At 38.6% G+C, this 23,183-nt stretch overlaps 1 protein-coding gene across 1 annotated transcript; it reads left to right on the top strand.

Moving 5' to 3' along the window:
- The first annotated feature begins 16,468 nt into the window (after positions 1-16,468).
- LOC113752940 (protease Do-like 5, chloroplastic) lies at positions 16,469-22,946 on the top strand. The gene is made up of 8 exons (XM_027296998.1): positions 16,469-16,768; positions 17,443-17,589; positions 18,185-18,247; positions 18,380-18,469; positions 20,398-20,520; positions 20,657-20,744; positions 21,339-21,413; positions 22,323-22,946. The coding sequence occupies exons 1-8, from the start codon at positions 16,523-16,525 to the stop codon at positions 22,427-22,429; spliced, it is 939 nt and encodes a 312-aa protein (XP_027152799.1). The 5' UTR covers positions 16,469-16,522; the 3' UTR covers positions 22,430-22,946.
- Positions 22,947-23,183: the final 237 nt, after the last annotated feature.

Raw genomic sequence — 23,183 nt, 5'->3', positions numbered from 1 at the left:
TGAGTGTCTTCCATTTAGAATCTTGGAAAAGTGTCTTCTAGGAAGTTTTAGTACTTTGAAACAAGATTTCCAACGGTATAAAATTTTCCAATTTTGGACCTACGGAGTGCAAGATATGATTTTTTAAAGATTACTCTTTAAAACTGAAATTTTTGAACTTGATGAGAAATGAGTTTTTGGAAACTTTTCTCTACCCTTTGATAATGATTGATCGTTTTAAACTCGATTTCGTGAAGGAAATCAGTTTTTCTTGTGCCAATAAATCCTCACTTTTGAACCTTTGTTTTGAGTGGTTAAGGTTCGTGTCTGAGGTATCAACTAGTCAAATTAAGTGTGCCTTCTTTCTTGATTAATACATGATTGTGAGTGAGAAATATTAGTTAATTGTCCAGGCGCTCAAGGAGATTTTGAAGGAAATCTCGGTACGGACACCTAAAGCTTTGTTTGCTTACTTATTTTGAATCGGTGAGTGTCAAGTGCATGACTTGTTGTGTTTACTTGATTTATCTGCTTATATACATAAATATCACTTGATGAGACGAGTGCGTACTTTACCGCACTCGCTCTCCTTTACTCGAACACTTACATTAAACTTGATTTTCAAAGTCGATTGGAGTGAATCTCGTCGGCAAAAAAAAAATACTTGTTTATGTGTGCATGTCGTGTTGTCGAGTGGAGTGAATCTCCTCGACTTATGGGGACTCCCAATTCTCTTAGCCAATCTTGCAACTCGAGCCGGCATGGGGTTGGTCGAGAAGCTGGATAAACCAAGAGAATAACAAAACAAAATTTGATCTTTTGAGATCTTGTTTGGCATACTCGTCAAGTATCGCCTTTTTCATGCGTGTTTGGTTACGGATCTGAGAGGGTGGAATGTTGGCTGGAGGTAGTAAGTGGAGCTTCTACGGACTTCAAAACCTACCCGGGTGACGGAGTGTCAACTCGTGGAGGTAGTGGATCGAGCATTGGCAAAGCATGTGGAAATTAGCTCTTGAGAGCTCTTGTATCCTACTCAAGTGTGTTTAAATTGTTAATCGTGAATTACTTGACTTTATCGCTTTATTTATGGCATAAATGTTATTGATACTTGAACTACGTGCTTGCATGACTTTCTTGGCCTCACTGAGTATTGGCTCATCCCATTAGTTTGTTTTCCTTAACAGGAACAAGAATGAAAAAACTTAAGGAAACGCCGACTTGAGGCACTTTTGTATTAGTGTTTTGATTGTAATCGACTAGACACTTTTGGATGTTGTATATATTGGGAAAAGTGATTGTAAATTTGAAATTGTGATGTAAGATTGAATATTTATGTATGGAAATGATTTCGTACCTTTATTCCGACTTTCATTGTTAGTATTAGACTTTAAGTTTGAATTGAAATTGTTTCGAGTCCTGGCGAGAGTTGGGAAGGCGTCCCGCGGATACCCTTGGGTTTGCCCTTGGAAGAAGTGGGGGCGTCAGGTCTGCCAAACTCCGGGGTTTGCCCTAAGGGGAAATGGGGCCGTCACACTCCGGAAGTAGCAATAAATTATTTAAATTGAAAAATACGCTTACTTAAAAGCAGTTGGATAAAGTCTAACAGCAAAACTATCAAAAATTTGTGTAGGATGAGAAAACATAAAAATAATATGTGTCCGGCTTGTATAAAGGAGAAAAAGGAAGTTAAAGACACTGCCTCAAGTAGTCAAAGTATAGAATAAGACGTAAGCACTTACATCACTCTCAGAATCCAAAATATTTTGTTCTGGTCCGCGTGATTGAAACCAGTTAAAGTTCGTAAAAATATCAATTAAAATCCAACAATGAAGTTTGCCAACCTATATAAATAGCTAGATGGCATGTAAAGAAGGCAATTCAACTTTATCCAAGAAACCAATTGTCTTGAAAAATTTTCTCTCATGTCTAGTTAATAGAGAGAGAGAGAGAGAAAGAAAGAGTAGTATGTCAACCTATCTTGTACTACAACTTCTATTATTCTCGAATGAATTGTGTGCAGGGATGTAATAGTAATTTTATTCAAAAGTGGTATAATTTTAGAGTAATCAATACTATATACATGACTACTCCTAATTTTTCTAAAATTTTCAAGGTCCCTCGGTGGATTCAAGAAGGAGTAAAGCATATTTATCAAAATAATCCTACGTATGGTCCCAAAGATATTTTAATATTCAAGATTATTTTAGTTGAACTAGATTTTGAAAATTCAAACAGATATGATGCCTTTCATCATATAAAAGTTATGAAATTTGATAAGTTGGACACGAAGATTTACCCTCAATGGAAGGAATATGAATAATTTTTTTTGAAGATAAAATACATTATCAAAGAGCCCTTAAAATAAGGATTGTTTTGTAAAATCTTGAAAATACACCCAAACAAGGTTTTCATACATATGGAGGAAATGGAACATTTTTTTCAATAATGACTACATATGCAGGAAAGACTCCAAAAGCAGTAATGAATTATTTAAATTGAAAAATACGTTTAATTGAAAGCAGTCGGATAAAGTCCAGCAACAAAGCTATCAAAACTTTTGTGTAGGATGAGAAAACACAAAAATAACACGTGTCGGGCTTGTACCAAGGAGGAAAAAGAAGATAAGGACACCGCCTCCAACTATCAAAAGAAGATAAGGACACCGCCTCAAACAGTCAAAGTATGGAATAAGATATAAGCATTTACGTCACTCTCGAAATCCAAAATATTTTATTCAAGTCCACAAGATTAAAGCCAGTTAAAGTCCGTGAAAATATCAATTAAAATCCAAAGAAGTCCGCCAACCTATATAAATAGCCAGATAGCATGTGAAGAATGTAATTCAACTTTACCGAAGAAGCCAATTGTCTTGAAAAATTTTATGTTATATATAGTTAATAGAGAGAGAGAGAGAGAGAGAAGCAAATTTCTTCATAATTTTTCATACCTTATATTTGAGTACACTTAAAGGTAGGAAACGAAACTAAGTTGTGCTGCGAAACTCTGAAATGACCCTTAAAGGAAGTCACCTTGATGGTTGGAGGCTGCAATGACCAAGTAAGAAGTTCTCGAGAAGGTAGCCGGAGTTTTGTTGGTCAAAAATAAGATTTAAGGTATGGAAGCATGTTGAACCCTTTTTTTTTGTTAATAAGAAATTATTAGCCTAGATATGATATGCACTCTATTCTCTTGAAAATTTTATGGAAAATACTTCAAGCCTGTTTAGTACTTTATCTATAAGTATAACATATCCTAAATACAGTTTACAAATAAAAATATCTCTTACATCAAGAATCATAAATATAAATGTCATGTTAGCCAACCCAAACTTAAATTTTGACGTAAATTTGGGTACCGAAATGGTATCAGAGCCCTTTTAACTTCATCTTTTACAATTAAAAACTATATCCACTATCCTAAAAGATATAAAAGAAAAGTTACGATTAAATTATACAGAAAATCCTTTTAAATTTTGGGATAAAAACCAAGATTATGCTGAAATAAAACTTAAAGATGAAAATAAAATAATTAGAGTTAAACCCATGAGGTATAATTTTATTGATCAAGATGAATTCAAAAAATAAATTAAAATTTTTTTAGAAATACCTTTAATAAGGGAAAGTAATTCTCTTCATTCTTCACTTGTATTTATGGTAAGAAATGTGAGAACCCGTAATTTTCTCATTTTTCTAGGATTTTTCTCATTAATGGCATGTTTTCTGCATTTTCTTTATTAGAAAAATTTTCCTGATAATTTTTATGAGTAAATATAATTTTTAGATGATTTTTCTAGTATCGGTTAGGTTTTGAGAAATTAAGAGCGTATACCGGACGTGGGACCCGCTAGTGCGGAAAGTTCGGAAAAATTCGACCAACTAGGTTAAGTTTTGGATACTGGATTTAAATTACCGGGTGTTATGAGACAATTAGAGGTTGCTATTTGGATTGGTGTGAGAGGAAACAAAGAGATAGAGATGCATTAATTATAGTGACAAGTGTCGCCATATGGTTAGTGGTTACTTTTGACTACTATTCATACTTTTACCCTTTTACTAAAATAACTCAAAAATTGACCAAAATTCACTCCAAATTTGCAAGCTCATAGCCGGCCCTCTCCAAGAAAGAAAGAAAGAAAACTCTTCAAGTTTTTGCTTCAATCTTGCTCAAATCTACCAAATCAACCACTTAATCTTGCTTTTGTTCCATAGAAAACCTTAAGTGAGTGATTGTGAGGTGTTTAGTGGAGTTGTTTGGAAGGCTAAGGTGATTAGTTGCTCCCTCTCTTGTGTTGCTAAGGTGAGTAGTGAAGGAACCCCTCTCCTCCATCTAATGATGTTTAATTCATGATTTGTGGTAGTTTAAGATGTAATTTTATGGATTATATCTTGATTTTGGTTGAATTGGTGAAGTTTTATAATTATTGGTGATTTTTCTGTTTTCCTATGATTATTGTAGTGTGGCTATGTATGATGATTGGAAATGATCTAGAATGAAGTTAGAAGGTGTATATGGTGGTTAATTGCAAGAAATTTCTGCTTTGGAAAGAAATTTGGAAAGTTAGGGTTTCATTATTTTACATTCTGTCCGGCACAGTACCTCATAGTTATAGGCCGAATTGGCCTTGGGTTAAAACATTAAAGTTGTAGGGAATTATATTTTAGAGATGGCTGCAAAATTTCAGGTCAATCGGAGCAACGTAGCTTGTGAAAAGACTGAATTACCCCTGCTGCCCTGTTTCTACCCGAATTTGATAATTGCGTCTGTGATTGGTTATTTTGGTTGGAAATACTTCGGAATTGGTTGTTGAGGTCTTATGATGAATTGTATCCGTGTATCTTAGCTTTCGGATGGCTTTGGAATTACTTGATTTGGACTTAGGTAGCCTAACTTATGATGTTGAACCAGAATGCGGTTTGTGAACCTGTTTTTACGGTTCTGGTGTAGTATATTGTATTTTTGAACTGGTTACACTCGAAACTGGATAAACTGGCCTTCTTCAACATTGTAGCCCTATCTCTTAGCTTCGAAACGGTGTATCTTCCACCTCTATCCGACAATCGTAGTGCCAATGGTACCAAAACCGCAAACTGATGTCAAAAAACTATTTTTTTTGGGTTAGAGCTTAATGCCATTTCCGAATTTTCCTGGTTTACTCTAGTGCTTATACATTCTAGTGGAACCTTATTTTGGTGGTATTTGGCATTGGTTATGACTTGTAATTGAGTCTTATTATGCTTATTTGAATGTTCTAGGCCGTGACGGTGGTGCAAGACGCTCTTAGGCGGAAGTGCATGAAATATCATTTGCTTGATTTGTGAGTGTACCACTCACTTGTTGTTTACAATGTGGCTTTGGTATATGTGAACTTGATGCCTTGAAGGCTTATTTGCTCCGTTGAACTTAATTGAGTGAGGGTGAACTTGATCGCCCTCACCCATTTGGTATCTCATATGACTGTCTACTGTTTCACTGTAATGATTGAATGATACATGAAATACTGAATTGGTTCATGAATTTGGTGTCGCTTGGACGAGTATCCAACGACCATTACTGATACGACTGAACTCAACCCCATTGGTAGTCGATTGGATCGAGCCGGCGAGGGCTTGGTGGTGAAAATTGACGAACCATGGGGACTGTTATATGGAATATTGTAGTAGTGAGACTCTTGATTCCGGTTTACTCGAGTATTACCAAATTTCTACTGTTTGGAGTTCGGGCCCGGTAGGGGTGTGTTGGGTGGAAGGAATGGAAGTAAAGTGGAGCCTACGGTTGGTTACTCTTAAACATTGAAGGAGGGTCAATGAGATCCGATCAAGAATGCAAACGAGGAAAAGGGCTCTTGAGAGCCGCCCGTATCCTTTTATCACCACTATTGATGTGTGCCTTTGCTTACTTTTGATGAATTGAAATGAAAAGCTTGATGCTTATGTGAACTTTGCTGCTTGAGTGGTATTATCTCACTGGGCGTAAGCTCACTCTATTCCCTTTTGTTTTCCTTACAGGAAAATAAATACTTTTGGACTGGATTTGATAGTTGGTTGCCGAATTGAGCTAGATGGACATATCTTTTGTGTAGCTCCTTGATTGAAACCCTAAATATATTTTTGGATCCGTTTCTCTTTTGATTTGGCAAACCGTACATGTATCCACTTTTGAATAACTTTTGTATGCCACTTTGGATTGTATATACTTAATTTCAACATGTAAATATTTGTTTGATGTTTGGTTGGGTTTTGACGTGTCGGTTACTATTCATGGCCGGCTCCGGTTTCATTTTCTTTTATTTTGACATTTTGACTTGTTTACGCGCGGTTGTATGTTCCGGAACGTATTAGATATCTCTAAACTGAACCATTAGTCCTGGCGAGAGCTGGACAGGAAGTCCGCTAATCCCTTTGGTTCGCCTTGGGGGAAGGTGGGGCTGTCACAGGTGATATCAGAGCCTAGGTTTGAATTGGCCTGGGCATATTAGAAAGGCTCGACTTGAGGATTATGTTAAGTATGTTCCTTAAGGTTATTTACCTTTATTTCTTCTTTTGGTGTAGGATGGACGGACGGGGTGAGCCTAGTGATAGCCCTCCGGGCGAGCGACCTCGTGGAGCGCTCCCAGTGATTCTATACCAGATCCGACTCAGAGGGGCCGTTGTGCGTTGGAACCCGACTAACCGCCTCAGACGTTGCAAGTGTCGACACAAGTACGCTTACCCTAACGCTCTGGTGTTGGCCATGGCCGAGGAGCGTAAGGAGTTGGCCGAAGATAATGCTAGGCTTGAGGCCGAGATGAACCAGCTTAGGGCGGCCAATGAGAAACAGGCTGAGCGCATAAAGGGGTTGGAGTACGACGTGCTTGAGGTAGAGGATAGGGTTGATGACCTCTGCACTCAGCTTAGGGAGATACGTGAGCGCGAGTCTAAGCGAGCTCGAAAGGTTAAGGTTCGAGCCGCATCGAACCTAAACCTCTACGCCGACGTGGTCGAGGGAGTGAGCGACGAGGACTCGTGTGCGGGGCTCGAGGCTGGGGTTGGATCCACCCCGTTGGGTGGGTCTACTAGCCCGTCGACGGACTAGGTCGCGACTCCTAGGATTTTTGGGGATAGTTTTGTCTTCTGTATATAGGGCGGATAGGGAGAAGAGCTTTAGCTAATCGTTTTGTACGTTTTGTACGTTTGGGTTAGCTACGTGTATATTTCTTTTGATGGGGTCTTTCCCTCGTGGATTGTCCATGTTTGTACTTGACTTGACTGTACTTGACTTGACTGGTTGTTGATATGTGTGTTGTTTGCCTTGTTTGGAATGTATATATATGTTTGTAAAAGTTTTTGGGTTTTACTTACATGCATTGTTCTTATATTGGTTTAGTACATTTGCCTAGACCAAGTAGAGTTCATGAAAGGTACACGTAGTGGACGGGGACGTGGGCGCGGAAATAGACAACCCACACCGGACAGGGGTACTGGGGAAACCTCATCTGGACCTAATCCCGACCCCAACGTCCAAATAGCTGCCGCTATGCAGTAAATGACCAACTTGCTGGCACAAGTGGTGCAGCAACAGGGCCAAAACCCAAACCCTAATCTTGGAAACCCTGGCAACCACGTCGAGAGCTAAGACAGAGCTCTCGAACGATTTCAAAAGTTTGCTCCACCCAAGTTCATTGGGGGGCCCGATCCGGATATCGCCGAAAGGTGGCTCGAGAAGATGGTCGATATTTTTCCGGCCTTGCACTACATCGAAGAACGGCAGGTGACTTTTGCCGTTTTCCTGTTGGAAAGGGCGGCCGGTTCCTGGTGGAACGTAATACGGCAAAAATGGGAACGGGAACAAACGCCCAGGACTTGGATGAATTTCATAAGGGAATTCAACGCGAAATTCTTCCATCCTCTGGTTCAGGAGAGGAAGGAAGATGAGTTCATCCGACTCCGCCAAGGGGCTCAATCTGTGGCGGAATACGAGAGTCAATTCACCCGCCTGTCCAAATTTACGCCTGAGCTGATCATGACCGAGCAACGGTGGATCAGGCGCTTTATCCAGGGCTTGAATGTCGAAATCCAGAAGGACCTCGCAGTGGCTCAAATAAATGCTTTTAGCGAGGTCGTGGAAAAGGCCCAATGGGTAGAGAGTGCTAGATTGCAAGTCCGGAACTTCCAGGCAAAGAAGCGGGGGGTTCCTGAGAGTAGTTCAGGACAGGGTGAGAAGAGTACCCCCTCCAAGTTTGGACGAGGAATGAGAGGTGGACTACAGTCGGGTTCAGGTAGAGGGACTCCATCTAGGGGTGGCCAAGCTGGGCGAGGCCAAAGAGGAAATTTTAAGGGAGGCTCAGCTTCAGTACCTCGCGGTCCCTATGGGCATTGTGGGAAGCCAAACCACACAGAGGATAATTGCTAGAGGAAGGAAGGCAAATGTCTGCGTTGCGGAAGCGCAGACCATCAGTTGGCCACTTGCCCGGTCTTGAAACAAGACGGAAGGGGGAGTCAACCACCGTCGAGGACCAATGCTGGACCAGCTAAGGGAGATGGGTCCAAACCTAAGGTGCCAGCTAGAGTGTATTCATTAGAGCCCCAACCGGTCTCAGACTCTTCCGACGTCGTAGAAGGTACGATCCCTGTATTCCACTGCTTTGCCAAAGTGTTAGTAGATCCTGGTGCCATTCATTCCTTTGTTAATCCTGCTTTCATGTGTGGCATCGATATAAAACCTTCTAGTTTTCCGTACAACTTAGAAGTTAGTACACCTACGGGGAATCAATGTTTGATGACTAGTATGGTTTATAGGGATTGTGAAGTGTGGGTAGGAGAGAAGAGATTGTTAGGGGACTTGATAAGTCTGGCCATCAAAGGATATGATGTAATTTTGGGTATGGACTAGCTAGCCAAGTATAATGCCCAACCGGACTGTAAAACGAAAGTGATAGAATTCCGCATCCCTGGTGAGGCAACCTTAAGGTTGGATATAAGGGGTAGGTTAGCCTCATCTGCTTTGATTTCGGGCATTCGGGCTAGAAAACTGCTAAGTAGAGGGGCGCAAGGATTTTTGGCCTTTCTGATCAACACCCCTACGGATAAGTTAAAGGTGGAGGACATGGCCATAGTAAGGGAATTTCCGGATGTATTCCCTGATGAGTTGGTAGCCCTACCTTCGGAAAGAGAGATAGAATTCAAGATAGACCTGCAACCTGGAACCTTACCCATCTCAAAAATACCATACCGAATGGCCCCTGCCGAGCTCAAGGAGCTAAAGTTGAAATTACAGGACCTTCTGGAGCGGGGATTCATTCAAGAGAGTGGGTCTCCTTGGGGTGCTCCTGTCCTGTTTGTCAAGAAAAAGGACGGAAGTTTGAGGATGTGTATTAATTACCGGGGCCTGAACAACGTCACGATTAAGAATAAATATCCACTGCCCCACATTGATGAGTTGTTCGACCAGCTGCAAGGAGCAGTGGTCTTTTCAAAACTGGACCTCCGACAAGGGTATTACCAGTTGTTGATTAGGAGGGAGGACATTCCAAAAACTGCCTTCAACTTGAGATATGGGCATTACGAGTTCGCAGTTATGCCCTTTGGATTAACCAATTCTCCTGCCGCCTTCATGGACCTAATGCATAGGATTTTTAAGCCCTATTTAGACCGATTTGTCGTTGTTTTTCTTGATGACATTTTGGTCTACTCCAAAACTCGCGAGGAGCATGAGCAGCATTTAAGAGTGGTGTGGCAGACTTTACGGGAACATCAGCTATACGCCAAGTTCAGTAAGTGCGAGTTTTGGCTGGAGAAAATATCTTTCCTAGGGCATGTAATCTCCCACGAAGGTATCTCGGTTGACCCGACGAAAGTAGAGGCCGTGACGAATTGGAAGAGGCCAGAAAACCCCACAGAGATCCGTAGTTTTCTAGGGCTAGTTAGGTATTACCGACGTTTCATTAAAGACTTCTCCAAATTAGCCGGTCCTTTAACTGACCTGACAAAGAAACATGATCGGTTCTTATGGAATGCCCGATATGAGATGAGTTTTCAAGAATTAAAGAAAAGATTGACCATGGCTCCAGTGCTAGTCTTACCAAACGGGGTGGATGGATTTGCTGTGTATACTGACGCGTCACGAGAAGGCCTGGGTTGTGTATTAATGCAGAACCGTAATGTGATCTCTTTTGCCTCTAGGAAGTTGAAACTTCACGAGCAGAATTACCCGACGCATGATTTGGAGCTAGCTGCCGTTGTTTTCGCTCTTAAAATGTGGAGACACTACCTATATGGGGTAACCTTCGAGGTTTACTCCGATCACAAAAGCCTTAGGTACCTCTTCTCACAGAAGAAATTAAACATGAGGCAGCGACGGTGGATGCAATTGCTAGAAGATTACGACTGTACTATCAACTACCATTCGGAAAAAGCGAACGTGGTTGTCGATGCCCTAAGTCACAAAACTCAGGTAGCAAGCTTAATGATCAAAGAATGGGATATGTTAGACTCCGTGTGTGAGTGGAAACCCTGCCTTGGGAGCCATAAAGTGATTTTTGGTAACATTAAGGTAACCTCCACCCTCTTGGAGATGATTAAAGAAGCTCAAAAGGAGGATTTGATGGTACGGAAGTGGGGAAAGAAAGTGGGAAAAGGAGAAACCACTGATTTCAATTTTAGTCCTGAGGGTATTTTAAAATACCGAAACCGAATAGTGGTGCCGAAGGATGAAGCGTTGAAAACAGAGATTCTAGAGGAAGCCCATCGGTCCAAGTATACAATCCATCCGGGTAGTAGCAAGATGTATCAGGACCTGAAAGGAACATATTGGTGGGATAATATGAAGAAGGAAATCGCTTTGTACGTGCAAAAATGTCTCGTTTGCCAACAGGTTAAGGCGGAGCATCAAAAACCATCGGGATTGTTACAACCCCTTGAGATACCCGAGTGGAAGTGGAAAAACATCACAATGGATTTCGTTTCAGGTTTGCCGCGAACGCAAAGAGAACACGATGCCGTTTGGGTGATCGTCGATCGATTAACCAAGTCGGCCCATTTCTTGCCGATAAACATGAAATATTCCATGGACAAGTTGGCCCAACTGTACATGGACGAGATAGTGAAACTACATGGTGTTCCGGTCAGTATCGTTTCCGATCGAGATCCACGTTTCGTATCTAGGTTTTGGCAGAAATTCCAGAAAACGCTAGGGACGAAACTCAACTTGAGCACGACCTATCACCCTCAGACGGATGGACAATCGGAGCGAACAATCCAAACTCTCGAGGACATGCTACGAACTTGCATTCTGGATTTTGGAGGCAACTGGGGTCAACACATGACCTTAGTAGAGTTTGCGTATAACAACAGCTACCATTCGTCGATTCAAATGGCCTCATACGAGGCACTATATGGACGAAAGTGCCGGTCACCGATCTACTGGGACGAAATTGGCGAGAAAAAGACACTAGACCCAGCAACTATTCCATGGATGGAAGAGACTTGAGAAAAGGTCAAGTTGATACGGCAACGACTCCAAACAGCTCAAAGCCGACAAAAGAGCTACGCAGATAATCGAAGAAAAGACTTGGAATTTGAAGTTGGAGACCATGTGTTTCTCAAGATCACACCCTTACGAAGTGTCACAGCAGGCAAAGGAAAGAAACTCCAACCGAGGTTCGTTGGACCCTACAAGATCCTCCAGAGGGTAGGAACGGTAGCGTATCGATTAGAGCTGCCGTCCAGTCTCTCTCGAATTCACGACGTCTTCCACGTCTCGATGCTCAAGAAGTACAATCCCGACCCATCCTATATCCTACAACCAGAGGAGATCGACGTAGACGAATCGCTTGTTTATGAAGAGAAACCTGTCCAAGTGCTTGACCGGAAAGTCAAAGAGCTAAGAAACAAGCAGATTTCGTTGGTTAAGATACTGTGGAGAAACCATGGGGTAGAGGAAGCTACCTGGGAGGTGGAAGAAGAGATGCAAAGGAAATACCCTGACCTTTTCGGGAGTTAAGGTGAGAAATTTCGAGGGCGAAATTTTTTAAGGGGGAGAGAGTGTGAGAACCCGTAATTTTCTCATTTTTCTAGGGTTTTTCTCATTAATGGCATGTTTTCTGCATTTTCTTTATTAGGAAAATTTTTCTAATAATTTTTATGAGTAAATATAGTTTTTAGATGATTTTTCTAGTATCGGTCAGGTTTTGAGAAATTAAGAGCGTATACCGGACGTGGGATCCGCTAGTGCGGAAAGTTCGGAAAAATTCGGCCAACTAGGTTAAGTTTTAGATACTGGATTTAAATTACCGGGTGTTATGAGATAATTAGAGGTTGCTATTTGGATTGGTGTGAGAGGAAACAAAGAGATAGAGATGCATTAATTATAGTGACAAGTGTCACCATATGGTTAGTGGTTACTTTTGACTACTATTTATACTTTTACCCTTTTACTAAAATAACTCAAAAATTGACCAAAATTCACTCCAAATTTGCAAGCTCATAGCCGGCCCTCTCCAAGAAAGAAAGAAAGAAAACTCTTCAAGTTTTTGCTTCAATCTTGCTCAAATCTACCAAATCAACCACTTAATCTTGCTTTTGGTCCATAGAAAACCTTAAGTGAGTGATTGTGAGGTGTTTAGTGGAGTTGTTTGGAAGGCTAAGGTGATTAGTTGCTCCCTCTCTTGTGTTGCTAAGGTGAGTAGTGAAGGAACCCCTCTCCTCTATCTAATGATGTTTAATTCATGATTTGTGGTAGTTTAAGATGTAATTTTATGGATTATATCTTGATTTTGGTTGAATTGGTGAAGTTTTATAATTATTGGTGATTTTTCTGTTTTCCTATGATTATTATAGTGTGGCTATGTATGATGATTGGAAATGATCTAGAATGAAGCTAGAAGGTGTATATGGTGGTTAATTGCAAGAAATTTCTGCTTTGGAAAGAAATTTGGAAAGTTAGGGTTTCATTATTTTACATTCTGTCCGGCACAGTACCTCATAGTTATAGGCCGAATTGGCCTTGGGTTAAAACATTAAAGTTGTAGGGAATTATATTTTAGAGATGCCTGCAAAATTTCAGGTCAATCGGAGCAACGTAGCTTGTGAAAAGACTGAATTACCCCTGCTGCCCTGTTTCTACCCGAATTTGATAATTGCGTCTGTGATTGGTTATTTTGGTTGGAAATACTTCGGAATTGGTTGTTAAGGTCTTCTGATGAATTGTATCCGTGTATCTTAGCTTTCGGATGGCTTTGGAATTACTTGATTTGGACTTAGGTAGCCTAACTTATGATGTTGAACCAGAATGCGGTTTGTGAACCTGTTTTTACGGTTCTGGTGTAGTATATTGTATTTTTGAACTGGTTACACTCGAAACTGGATAAACTAGCCTTCTTCAACATTGTAGCCCTATCTCTTAGCTTCGAAACGGTGTATCTTGCACCTCCATCCGATAATCGTAGTGCCAATGGTGCCAAAACCGCAAACTGATGTCAAAAAACTATTTTTTTTGAGTTAGAGCTTAATGCCAATTCCAGATTTTCCTGGTTTACTCTAGTGCTTATACATTCTAGTGGAACCTTATTTTGGTGGTATTTGGCATTGGTTATGACTTGTAATTGAGTCTTATTATGCTTATTTGAATGTTCTAGGCCGTGACGGTGGTGCAAGACGCTCTTAGGCGGAAGTGCATGAAATATCATTTGCTTGATTGGTGAGTGTCCCACTCACTTGTTGTTTACAATGTGGCTTTGGTATATGTGAACTTGATGCCTTGAAGGCTTATTTGCTCCGTTGAACTTAATTGAGTGAGGGTGTACTTGATCGCCCTCACCCATTTGGTATCTCATTTGACTGTCTACTGTTTTACTGTAATGATTGAATGATACATGAAATACTGAATTGGTTCATGAATTTGGTGTCGCTTGGACGAGTATCCAACGACCATTACTGATACGACTGAGTTCAACCCCATTGGTAGTCGATTGGATCGAGCCGGCGAGGGTTTGGTCGTGAAAATTGACGAGCCATGGGAACTGTTATATGGAATCTTGTAGTAGTGAGACTCTTGATTCCGGTATACTCGAGTATTACCAAATTGCTACTGTTTGGAGTTCGGGTCCGGTAGGGGTATGTTGGGTAGAAGGAATGGAAGTAAAGTGGAGCCTACGGTTGGTTACTCTTAAACATTGACGGAGGGTCAATGAGGTTCGATCAAGAATGCAAACGCGGAAAAGGGCTCTTGAGAGCCGCCCGTATCCTTTTATCACCACTATTGATGTGTGCCTTGGCTTACTTTTGATGAATTGGAATGAAAAGCTTATGCTTATGTGAACTTTGCTGCTTGAGTGGTATTATCTCACTGGGCGTAAGCTCACTCTATTCCCTTTTGTTTTCCTTACAGGAAAATAAATACTTTTGGACTGGATTTGATAGTTGGTTGCCGAATTGAGTTAGATGGACATATCTTTTGTATAGCTCCTTGATTGAAACCCTAAATGTATTTTTGGGTCTGTTTCTCTTTTGATTTGGCAAACCGTACATGTATCCACTTTTGAATAACTTTTGTATGCCACTTTGGATTGTATATACTTAATTTCAACATGTAAATATTTGCTTGATGTTTGGTTGGGTTTTGATGTGTCGGTTACTATTCATGGCCGGCTCCGATTTCATTTTTTTTTATTTTGACATTTTGACTTGTTTACGCGCGGTTGTATGTTCCGGAACGTATTAGATCGCTCTAAACTAAACCGTTAGTCCTGGCGAGAGTTGGGCAGGCAGTCCGCTAACCCCTTTGGTTCGCCTTAGGGGAAGGTGGGGCTGTCACAAGAAATCATGCTAAAATAGTAAGAAATGAACCTAGAATGGTTGTTAACTATAAACAGTTAAATAATGAAACCATATTTGATAGATACTTTTTACCACATAAAGAGACTCTCATAAATAAGAGAAAGAGAAAGAAAATATATTCTAAATTTGATTGTAAAAGTGGTTTTTGGCAAATTTTGACGTAAATTTTGACGTAAATTTGGCCATATATTATTGATTTAGTCTCTTCTGGTAATGTCTTCCAATATCGAGAGACGCTATTTACTAAAGATCTTTCTAAAAATCCTCTTGACTTTTCGTATGATAATTTATTTATAGAAACTACTAATCTTAATCCAATTTCCCATTTATCTATTGCTTTTCAGGTGTGGTCCTATCTAAAAGTGTATAACATTCATCATCTTAGATATCCTTTTTGCCTTACTATATTCATCAAATGAAATAAAGGAACTTCCTGAACCATTTCGGTGCCCAAATTTAAGTCAAAATTTAAGTTTGGGTTGGCTAACATGATATTTATATTTATAATTCTTGATGTAAAAGATATTTTATTTATAAAGTGTATTCAAGATGTGTTATATTTTTTGATAAAGTACTAAACAGGTTTGAAGTATCTTCCATAAAATTTCAAGAGAATAGATTACATACCATATTTAGACTAATAATTTCTTATTAACAAAAGAAAAGAGTCTAACACGCTTCCATACCTTAAATCTGATTTTTGACCAACAAAACTCTAGTTACCTCCTCAAGAACTGCTTACTTGGGCATTGTAGCCTCCAAGCACTAGGGTGACTTCCTTTAAAGGCCATTTCAGAGTTTCGTTACACAATTTAGTTTCGTTTCCTACATCTAAGTGTACTCAAATGTTAGGTATGAAATGTTATGAAAAAACTTGCTTCTTTTATTAATAGAAGTTGCAGTATAAGATAGATTGGTACACTACTCTCTCTCTCTCTCTCTCTCTCTCTCTCTTTATTAACCAGACATGAGAGAAAATTTTTCATGACAATTGGCTTTTTCAATAAAGTTAAATTGCCTTCTTTACATGCCATCTACCTATTTATATAGGTTGGTAGACTTCATTGATGGATTTCAATTGATATTTTCGACAAACTTTAACTCTTAGGAATAGCTAATACTCAAATATTACTTGGTTCATTCCTTGATAAATGCCCTTCATTTTGAGTTCCAACTTTGATTTTGCTAAGTTTCATCTATTTCTTCTCCTTATTATTGTTTAGTATTTTTGAAGAAGGATTTCATTTGTTTTCTCCTTATATGAATTGTTTAGGTTAAATACAAGTATCACAACTTTATTTCTTGTTTTTCTCTTTTCTTTGATGCCAAAATATGATTATTTTCTACTACCATGACTATAAATGGTTAATTTATGGGTTAGAGTTGTGTTTTGTTGTGTGATGATTTCACTTGCTAGACAACAGTAGTTTTTTATCAAGTTTTTTGTATTTATATGATATATATATATTGTAATTTCTAAAATATTATTGTATTTTTTTATAATACATAAAAATTAAAATTTGTGCATTTCACATCAAAAGCTTACCAATTAATTGAGAAAACTTACCATAATACATCATTCAACTACCGTTTATAGCAGGCACTGACCGGCACGCGGCCAATCCTGGACCACACATGTGATTTGTTTGGTCCTATTCTAAGTTCTAATGGTCGTTGGAGTCCCCCTTCAAGGCCTAAGCAAAGCAAATTGGTAGGGCTTTCGAGTGTCAGCCATGGTGGTATTGGCAGCTCTATACTGTATGACATCTTCAGTTGTAGCCCACTATACGAAGTCTTCCCCTTATCCTTCGCAATCGGGTTCAATGGACACCGAATTGTCATTCACGAAACGTAAAGCCTTGCTGTGTTCTTCTTCTTTGATGTTGTCAGGTCTTTCTTGGTTTAAGTCTAACTCTGCCTTGGCATTACAAGTTGATGAACTTCAGCAACAAGAAGAAAGAATTGTTGAACTCTTCCAGGTCTTCATCCTCTCCTCTTGTAGCTTGTGGTATTGTGCAATGAGACACCATAATGAAAATGGGATCTTCGTTGTCAGTTTTAAATGTGCTTTAAACTCAGCATAAATTATGGTTGAATTTGAATTGTTGTATGATATGATAATTAATGCTTTGATCATGTTTTAGATTTCTTTGTGATCAATGTGATTTTTTTTCTTTTTATGGTTATCTGATGAAGGATAATTGCAAACTTTTCCTTTTTTTGGTTATTTATGAAGAGTTTTAACGCGTTAGTGTAATGGAATCTTTTGCATTGACTTTTGGTATCAATCCATTACTTGTCGATTGCGGGATTAGTTACTGACCACTGTTTTAGTTAATGATAATCACATAGTCCCTGAATGAATATATTTTTTTGCCAACCTGTTTTATATCAATTACTAATTTGAAGATTCATCTTAGTTGAGGTTGTTGTACTGTCAGATGTAACTTCCAACTAGGATAAAATTCAGTTCTACATCACTTATCAAAGGGTTTAGAACTCTACATATTCTCCACTATAAGAATTTTGAAAACTCCTAATACAAGTAGCTACTTTGGTTGCAGGAGATGTAAATTATCTCCATTTGATGTAAGGTTCCTTCATGTACTTTTTAAATTCCCGACGGAACTTTAACTGGCTTCTATGCTTGTAGGAAATTTCACCTTCTGTTGTCTTCATTAAAGACCTTGAATTGACTAAAGTTCCCAAGAACTCTGCCCAGATCGCTGCATTAGATGATGAAAATGCAAAAGTGGAAGGGACAGGTTCAGGCTTCATTTGGGATCAGTTTGGTCACATTGTAGGATTTCCATTCTTTTTATGGTCTTTTTGTTTCAATTATGATTCTTAGTATACTATTAGATCTTGATCTTTCCATTGCTTTTATCATTGGCTATATGTTATCATATCTAGATGCTATCCTTTTGCCCTTAAATTTTTGCAACGCCCATTTTAAAAGTTATATTCCATTTTTTTCTCTGAAAAATTGAGAAATAGATGCAAATAGTCTTAATTAATGAATTGATGATGCTGCATTGTTTCTAAGTAGCTGCTGAAGCCACTCTTGTGATTATACGCTGTCTGTTATTGATATTGGGAAACTATAATAAATGGACTTTGAAGGTTATCTACTGTCTTTTCATGTCTCTGTTCCTCAAATGCATGATGCTTTTGTTTCTGTGAAATATTACACAATTTGTTTGAAATATTGGTCAAACAATGTTTAATTGTCACATCCCTGAAGCATTAGAATTCTTTTAAATTTCTGTGGCAAAAGATTGGCTGCAAAATTATTTGTCAGTCAGGTATCTTTGCTTGCGCTTCACTTTTGTCACATATATCCTCTGAAATGCGGTTTGCTGCAGCAGTTAAAACAAGCTTTACCTTTATGGCAGGTTACTAACTATCATGTTGTTGCCAAGTTAGCTACAGATAGAAGTGGACTACAGCTCTGTAAGGTCCTATTACTTGTACATCTCTGACATCAACAGGCATGAACTGGACTGCACAGGACAGTTCGATGTGCATGTAGCAGTTCTCTTTATCCTATTATGGGGAATAATCTATTTTTGTGTCCATTTATTGTGTAGATATCACTGGTGGATGCTAGAGGGAACAATTTTTCCAGAGAAGGAAAGATTGTTGGTTATGATCCAGATTATGATCTTGCTGTTTTAAAGGTGCTCAGTGTTTGCTGACAAAAGTACTTTGTCTAGTTTTCTAGCTAAGTATCATCTATTCTGATCAGTATTTTCGAATGTTCTCACAATCCATGTTTTAGTTCCCTAAAGAAACTTATTTATGACATTCTGGAATCAATTTCTTAGTACCTGCACATTCTTTCTTCGGAGATGTATTTGCTTGAAGCATTAATTGATGATTATTTTCGGGAAACCTTTTCAGACATCTTTTTGTAGTTAGTATGTTTGCGGTTCTCTTATCATCGTGCTGAAGTATAACATAGCGCACCTTACTTACGCCATGAGCTTCCTCTTAATTTGAGATTTAGAGATTGAGAAAAGGTCTGATCAAATGTCCTGCCTATGACGTTCTACAAACATAAGGATGTAGAGCAGGTGACTTATGGAGATGGATCAGACTGTTACAATTAGTATCTTCGAGTAGCAATTCCAGTCTTCTAAGATAATGGATTAAGTGATTTCTACATGGAGAACATGTTGCTTGACCAATAGTGGAGATTAATTTCTTAGTACCTGCACATTCTCTCTTGGCGAATATTGTTTGGAGCAATAATTAATTAACAAACCTTGGACAGCTTTAAAGGTTTTCCTTTAGTGAGTATTTTCTCTGTTTTGTCTCTACCGTTTCTAAAGTCTAATACAGCTTTCTATCCTTAAACCATAGGCTTTCGTCTTAACTTGTCAATTATGAGACTGAGAAAGGTCCAATCCATATCATCCTTACAAAGTGCTGAGACCTATGAATGCAGAGTGATCAGTGATGGAGATGGATAAAGCTGTTAAAATTTGTGTATATGGATGAATTTACTGCTAATGTTTGGTTACCTAAGAGGAGGAAAACATTCAGTACGAACTGTTGATAAGGAAATGTTTTCTGAAAGCCTTGGAGACTTGTGGAGAAACCAGTTGGGTTCTAGACTTGTTATTTCCACAACAACAGTGACCAATTCATTTTTGCACAGTAGCGGCATCCAATTGCATCATTGTGAAACTTGTTCACCCTATCTAACATGTTGTTTTTATCCTTGAAGGACTTACACATGAAAATTCATTGAGCTGTTTTTTGAATTTCCCTCCATCTGAACTTTCATTTAAATCAATTTGCTGTGCCTTTTGCTTGCATAATCAGAAAACTGATCCATTTTTGAGGCTTTGGGGAGGGGGGGGGGGTTCACAGTGGTGTTGTCTGGTCACAGTTCAAGATAATAACATTTTTTTTTTACACGATCACAGTCTAAGAACATGAATTAGTAAGTTGTGGTGCTCTAGCTTTTGGAAGTAGTTCAACTCACCACACATTCTACATAAAGATAGGGGCCTTAAACATCTGATTAGATTCCTAAAATGATCATATAACAGTGAGAACTAAATCAAAATAAAAGAAAATCTGACGGGATAGCATTGCGTTACCACCAGGAGAATTCCTCGATACAGCTATACAAAATATAGATGTCATTTCAAAAAGTTGTTTTATCCAACTTAACCAAGAAAATGTGGTTTTAGCCATAATTTGATGCTACAAGGTCTGTCCAGCAGTCGTATTAATTATTTTTTATCTTAAGATAAATTGTATCTCCCACATATTTATTTTTCTCAAATTAAAGTAAATATTGAACTGTCTTGTCCGTGAACTACAACATAGGAAGAGAATAAGATATTTTGTGTTTGATTGTTTGACATTAACCATCACTCACTTGTGATATATCCCTCATATTGCAGATCACAATGTGTTTATAAATTTGAAGTACATATGCTCAAGTTGCTTTTGGATGCTATTTTTTCAGCATGCAAAAACTACTGTTGGCATAAATGCATGCAATGATACTTTGATCTATATGTGCTGTGCAGCTGTTTTGATACCTTATTTTGTGTCAATTGGGCAGTTTAATATACTTGACTTTGTGCAGATTAATGTAGAAGGAGATGAACTGAAACCAGTAACTCTCGGTACATCCCAAGGCCTCCGTGTTGGTCAGAGCTGCCTTTCCATTGGAAATCCATATGGATATGCAAACACTTTAACAACAGGGGTAACATTCATTTTTGGCCTGAAAGTCCGATTGTGTTGACTCTTGAAAGCAATTTCTTCTGGAAACAATAATTGTGTGTGTGAATTAGTAGCTGGTGGCTTCACTACATATGGATATGGTTATTCCAATATTACAGGTCATCAGTGGACTGGGCAGAGAGATACCTTCACCAAATGGAAGAGCCATTAAAGGAGCTATTCAAACTGATGCCGCTATTAGTGCTGGTTATCTTCTACTTTCCTTGAAATTTCTTTAATCTTAGATTGATGAAATTGACGAGTTCTCTCTTTTTATCCCTTTTTTTTTGTCTCATAATCAAGAAAGCAAAATATGATAACTTTGTGGTAAAATATTTAAGAAACACGGTCAGTTTGAAACTGGTCTAACCGGGAAATAAGGTTTACAGCAAACTACATTCTACAGGTTATTCTTCCACTAGGAGAAAAAATGTATTTTCTAGGCTGATCAAAACATTAGTAATGAAAAAGTTCATATGAGTGTGCTAGGGAATGCTGCAAAACAAGAAAACCATGTATAACAGACAAGAAAATAGGCAATGGTTTGGGCAAGAGTCTCAACTGGCACAAACTTCTTCTGTATCCAAGAGCAACCCAAGTACTCTGTTGGCTCAAATGCTGTAGTTTTTGTGCATTTATTTTTTTATATATGGTATACCATTTACATAGTAGAAAAGGTGCTGTAATAGATCCTTTTTCCTGCTTTCGATCTGTGTCTAAAATGGATGGGAAGATTGAATTAAATAGTGCGTTTTCCTGGTATAAATTAAGATGCTTATGATTTGCAGTTGTTTGATATAGGGAACTCAGGTGGGCCGTTAATTGATTACTACGGCCATGTTATAGGAGTCAATACAGCCACATTCACTCGCAAAGGTACAACGATATTGTGTTGGTCTATGGTTTCGTCTTTTGAGAATATGTTCCATATTTGATGCCCTTGTGAAACTTGCCTGGATGTGTACCTAAAATTTATTGAGGTGTGAATATCATCCAGCAGTCACAACCCAGTGAGATAAAAAAGGATTTGATCCATCGCTGGGCATTGTGAACTTTTTGTTACATCTAGACTTCGTAGCTCATTTGCTAGCATTTTTGTCTTCCTGCTATTATTGTTGTTAATATTTTTTTGAAAAAAATATTGATCTTGGTGTTTTAGTTGGGCATTGCTTTTTTTTTTTTTTTTTACTGAAGATATCTTATGTTCTATCTGGTCATCTAATATCAATTAATGAATTTTGATTTAGTACCAGTTAGGGGTTTGGTTTTTTCTAAATGAACTTTGAGATCGGTTTATTTTAGATGCTTTTTTGGGATTGCATAGCCTTTGGAGCCTTGTCATGTCGAATTCTTTCCCTAGCAATTTTAACCTCTGCAACCATAAATATAGCATATGAACTAGTGCCAAAATTCTCATTTTATTTAGATGCAGAATCTTAAGAAGTATTCTAAGAGTGCATACTTCTACAACCGCTTCTAGGATCTTGAAATTCAAGACAATCATAGTAAGCTTGTAAGGGGAAGTTCTTGTACTACATTGAAAAAATTGGATGAAAATAAAGTAAGTTGTGCACAGCATGGATTGTTTTACTCTTATCACCCAATAAAAACTGCCAACGCTCTCCAGTCCGATAAATGCATATATAGCCTAAATGTGTTTCACCTACCACACAGAGGATTCTGGGGAAGGGAAAATCATAGAAAAGGTCCCCACCTCTCCCAATCCTCATGCCCCAGCTTCCCCAAAACAAACTTATCTGAATGTTTTATCTTATACTGGTGCAGGCACAGGGATGTCCTCTGGTGTCAACTTTGCTATTCCAATTGATACTGTTTTACGTACTGTACCATACTTGATTGTGTATGGTACACCGTATGCTGACAGATATTAACCATCTGTATGGTTATAGTCCTTTTATTTGATGTCAATAATTCTTGGCCTCGCAAACATCTGAAGTTACTTCCAGGCAAGTGTTTTAGGTGTACATAAAGTGCCACCACTGAAGCCCGTTTGACTTATTTAGTAATTAGTTGTATTCATTTACTTGATTTTGTTCCTAACATGGACATCTAAAGGAATCGTTTGTCTCCCTTGCTCCTATGTTGGTGCCCTTCAGCCAGATTGAAGGAAGTGAGAAAAGAGCTGTTTTTAATTAATATGAGAAAAAGTGTGAAAGGTCCATTGTTGTTTTCTCAACAGGCTGATCTCTAGGATGAGTTTCTTACCAGTTCAAGAAATGACTCCTTTGCAGGCATATGTAGTTCCTGTTCATTTGGACTGTACGAGACATGGTAGTAACTAGTAAGTTTAATCCCTGAGACTGAACTTAGACTAATGAGCCTGCATTTCTCGACTAAGTTGACAACATTCTGTCATCTAATCAGAATTCGCACTGTTTTTTGTTATTATTCTATCTTTATTTCCTCTTTTTTTTTTTTTGTTTTTCTGAAATTGTGCTTAAAACTTCATTAAAACTGTTGAAGTCTGCAGATATATAGTAATCCATTTCATGATTTGCACCTACAACATTGTAGGGGCCCCTCCTTGAATTGGGAAAATGGATCTTCCCTAGTCCATAGCCTAGACCACGTGACAGCTGGGTAACGTGGCACCAATTGTAATGTATAGATTCCTAGTCTCCCACA

This window comes from Coffea eugenioides, chromosome 11 (genome assembly GCF_003713205.1).
Source record: "Coffea eugenioides isolate CCC68of chromosome 11, Ceug_1.0, whole genome shotgun sequence".
Classification (NCBI taxonomy): Eukaryota; Viridiplantae; Streptophyta; class Magnoliopsida; order Gentianales; family Rubiaceae; genus Coffea; species Coffea eugenioides.
The sequence above is the reverse complement of the archived record's forward strand: the minus strand, read 5'-3'. Positions and strand labels throughout refer to the sequence as shown.

Excerpts from the sequence above, each read along its gene's own strand:
- LOC113752940 (XM_027296998.1), top strand. The coding sequence starts at position 16,523 with ATGGTGGTATTGGCAGCTCTATACTGTATGACATCTTCAGTTGTAGCC. Across the intron at positions 16,769-17,442 it reads GAATTGTTGAACTCTTCCAG|GAAATTTCACCTTCTGTTGT; the intron begins GTCTTCATCCTC and ends CTATGCTTGTAG. Across the intron at positions 17,590-18,184 it reads GGGATCAGTTTGGTCACATT|GTTACTAACTATCATGTTGT; the intron begins GTAGGATTTCCA and ends CCTTTATGGCAG.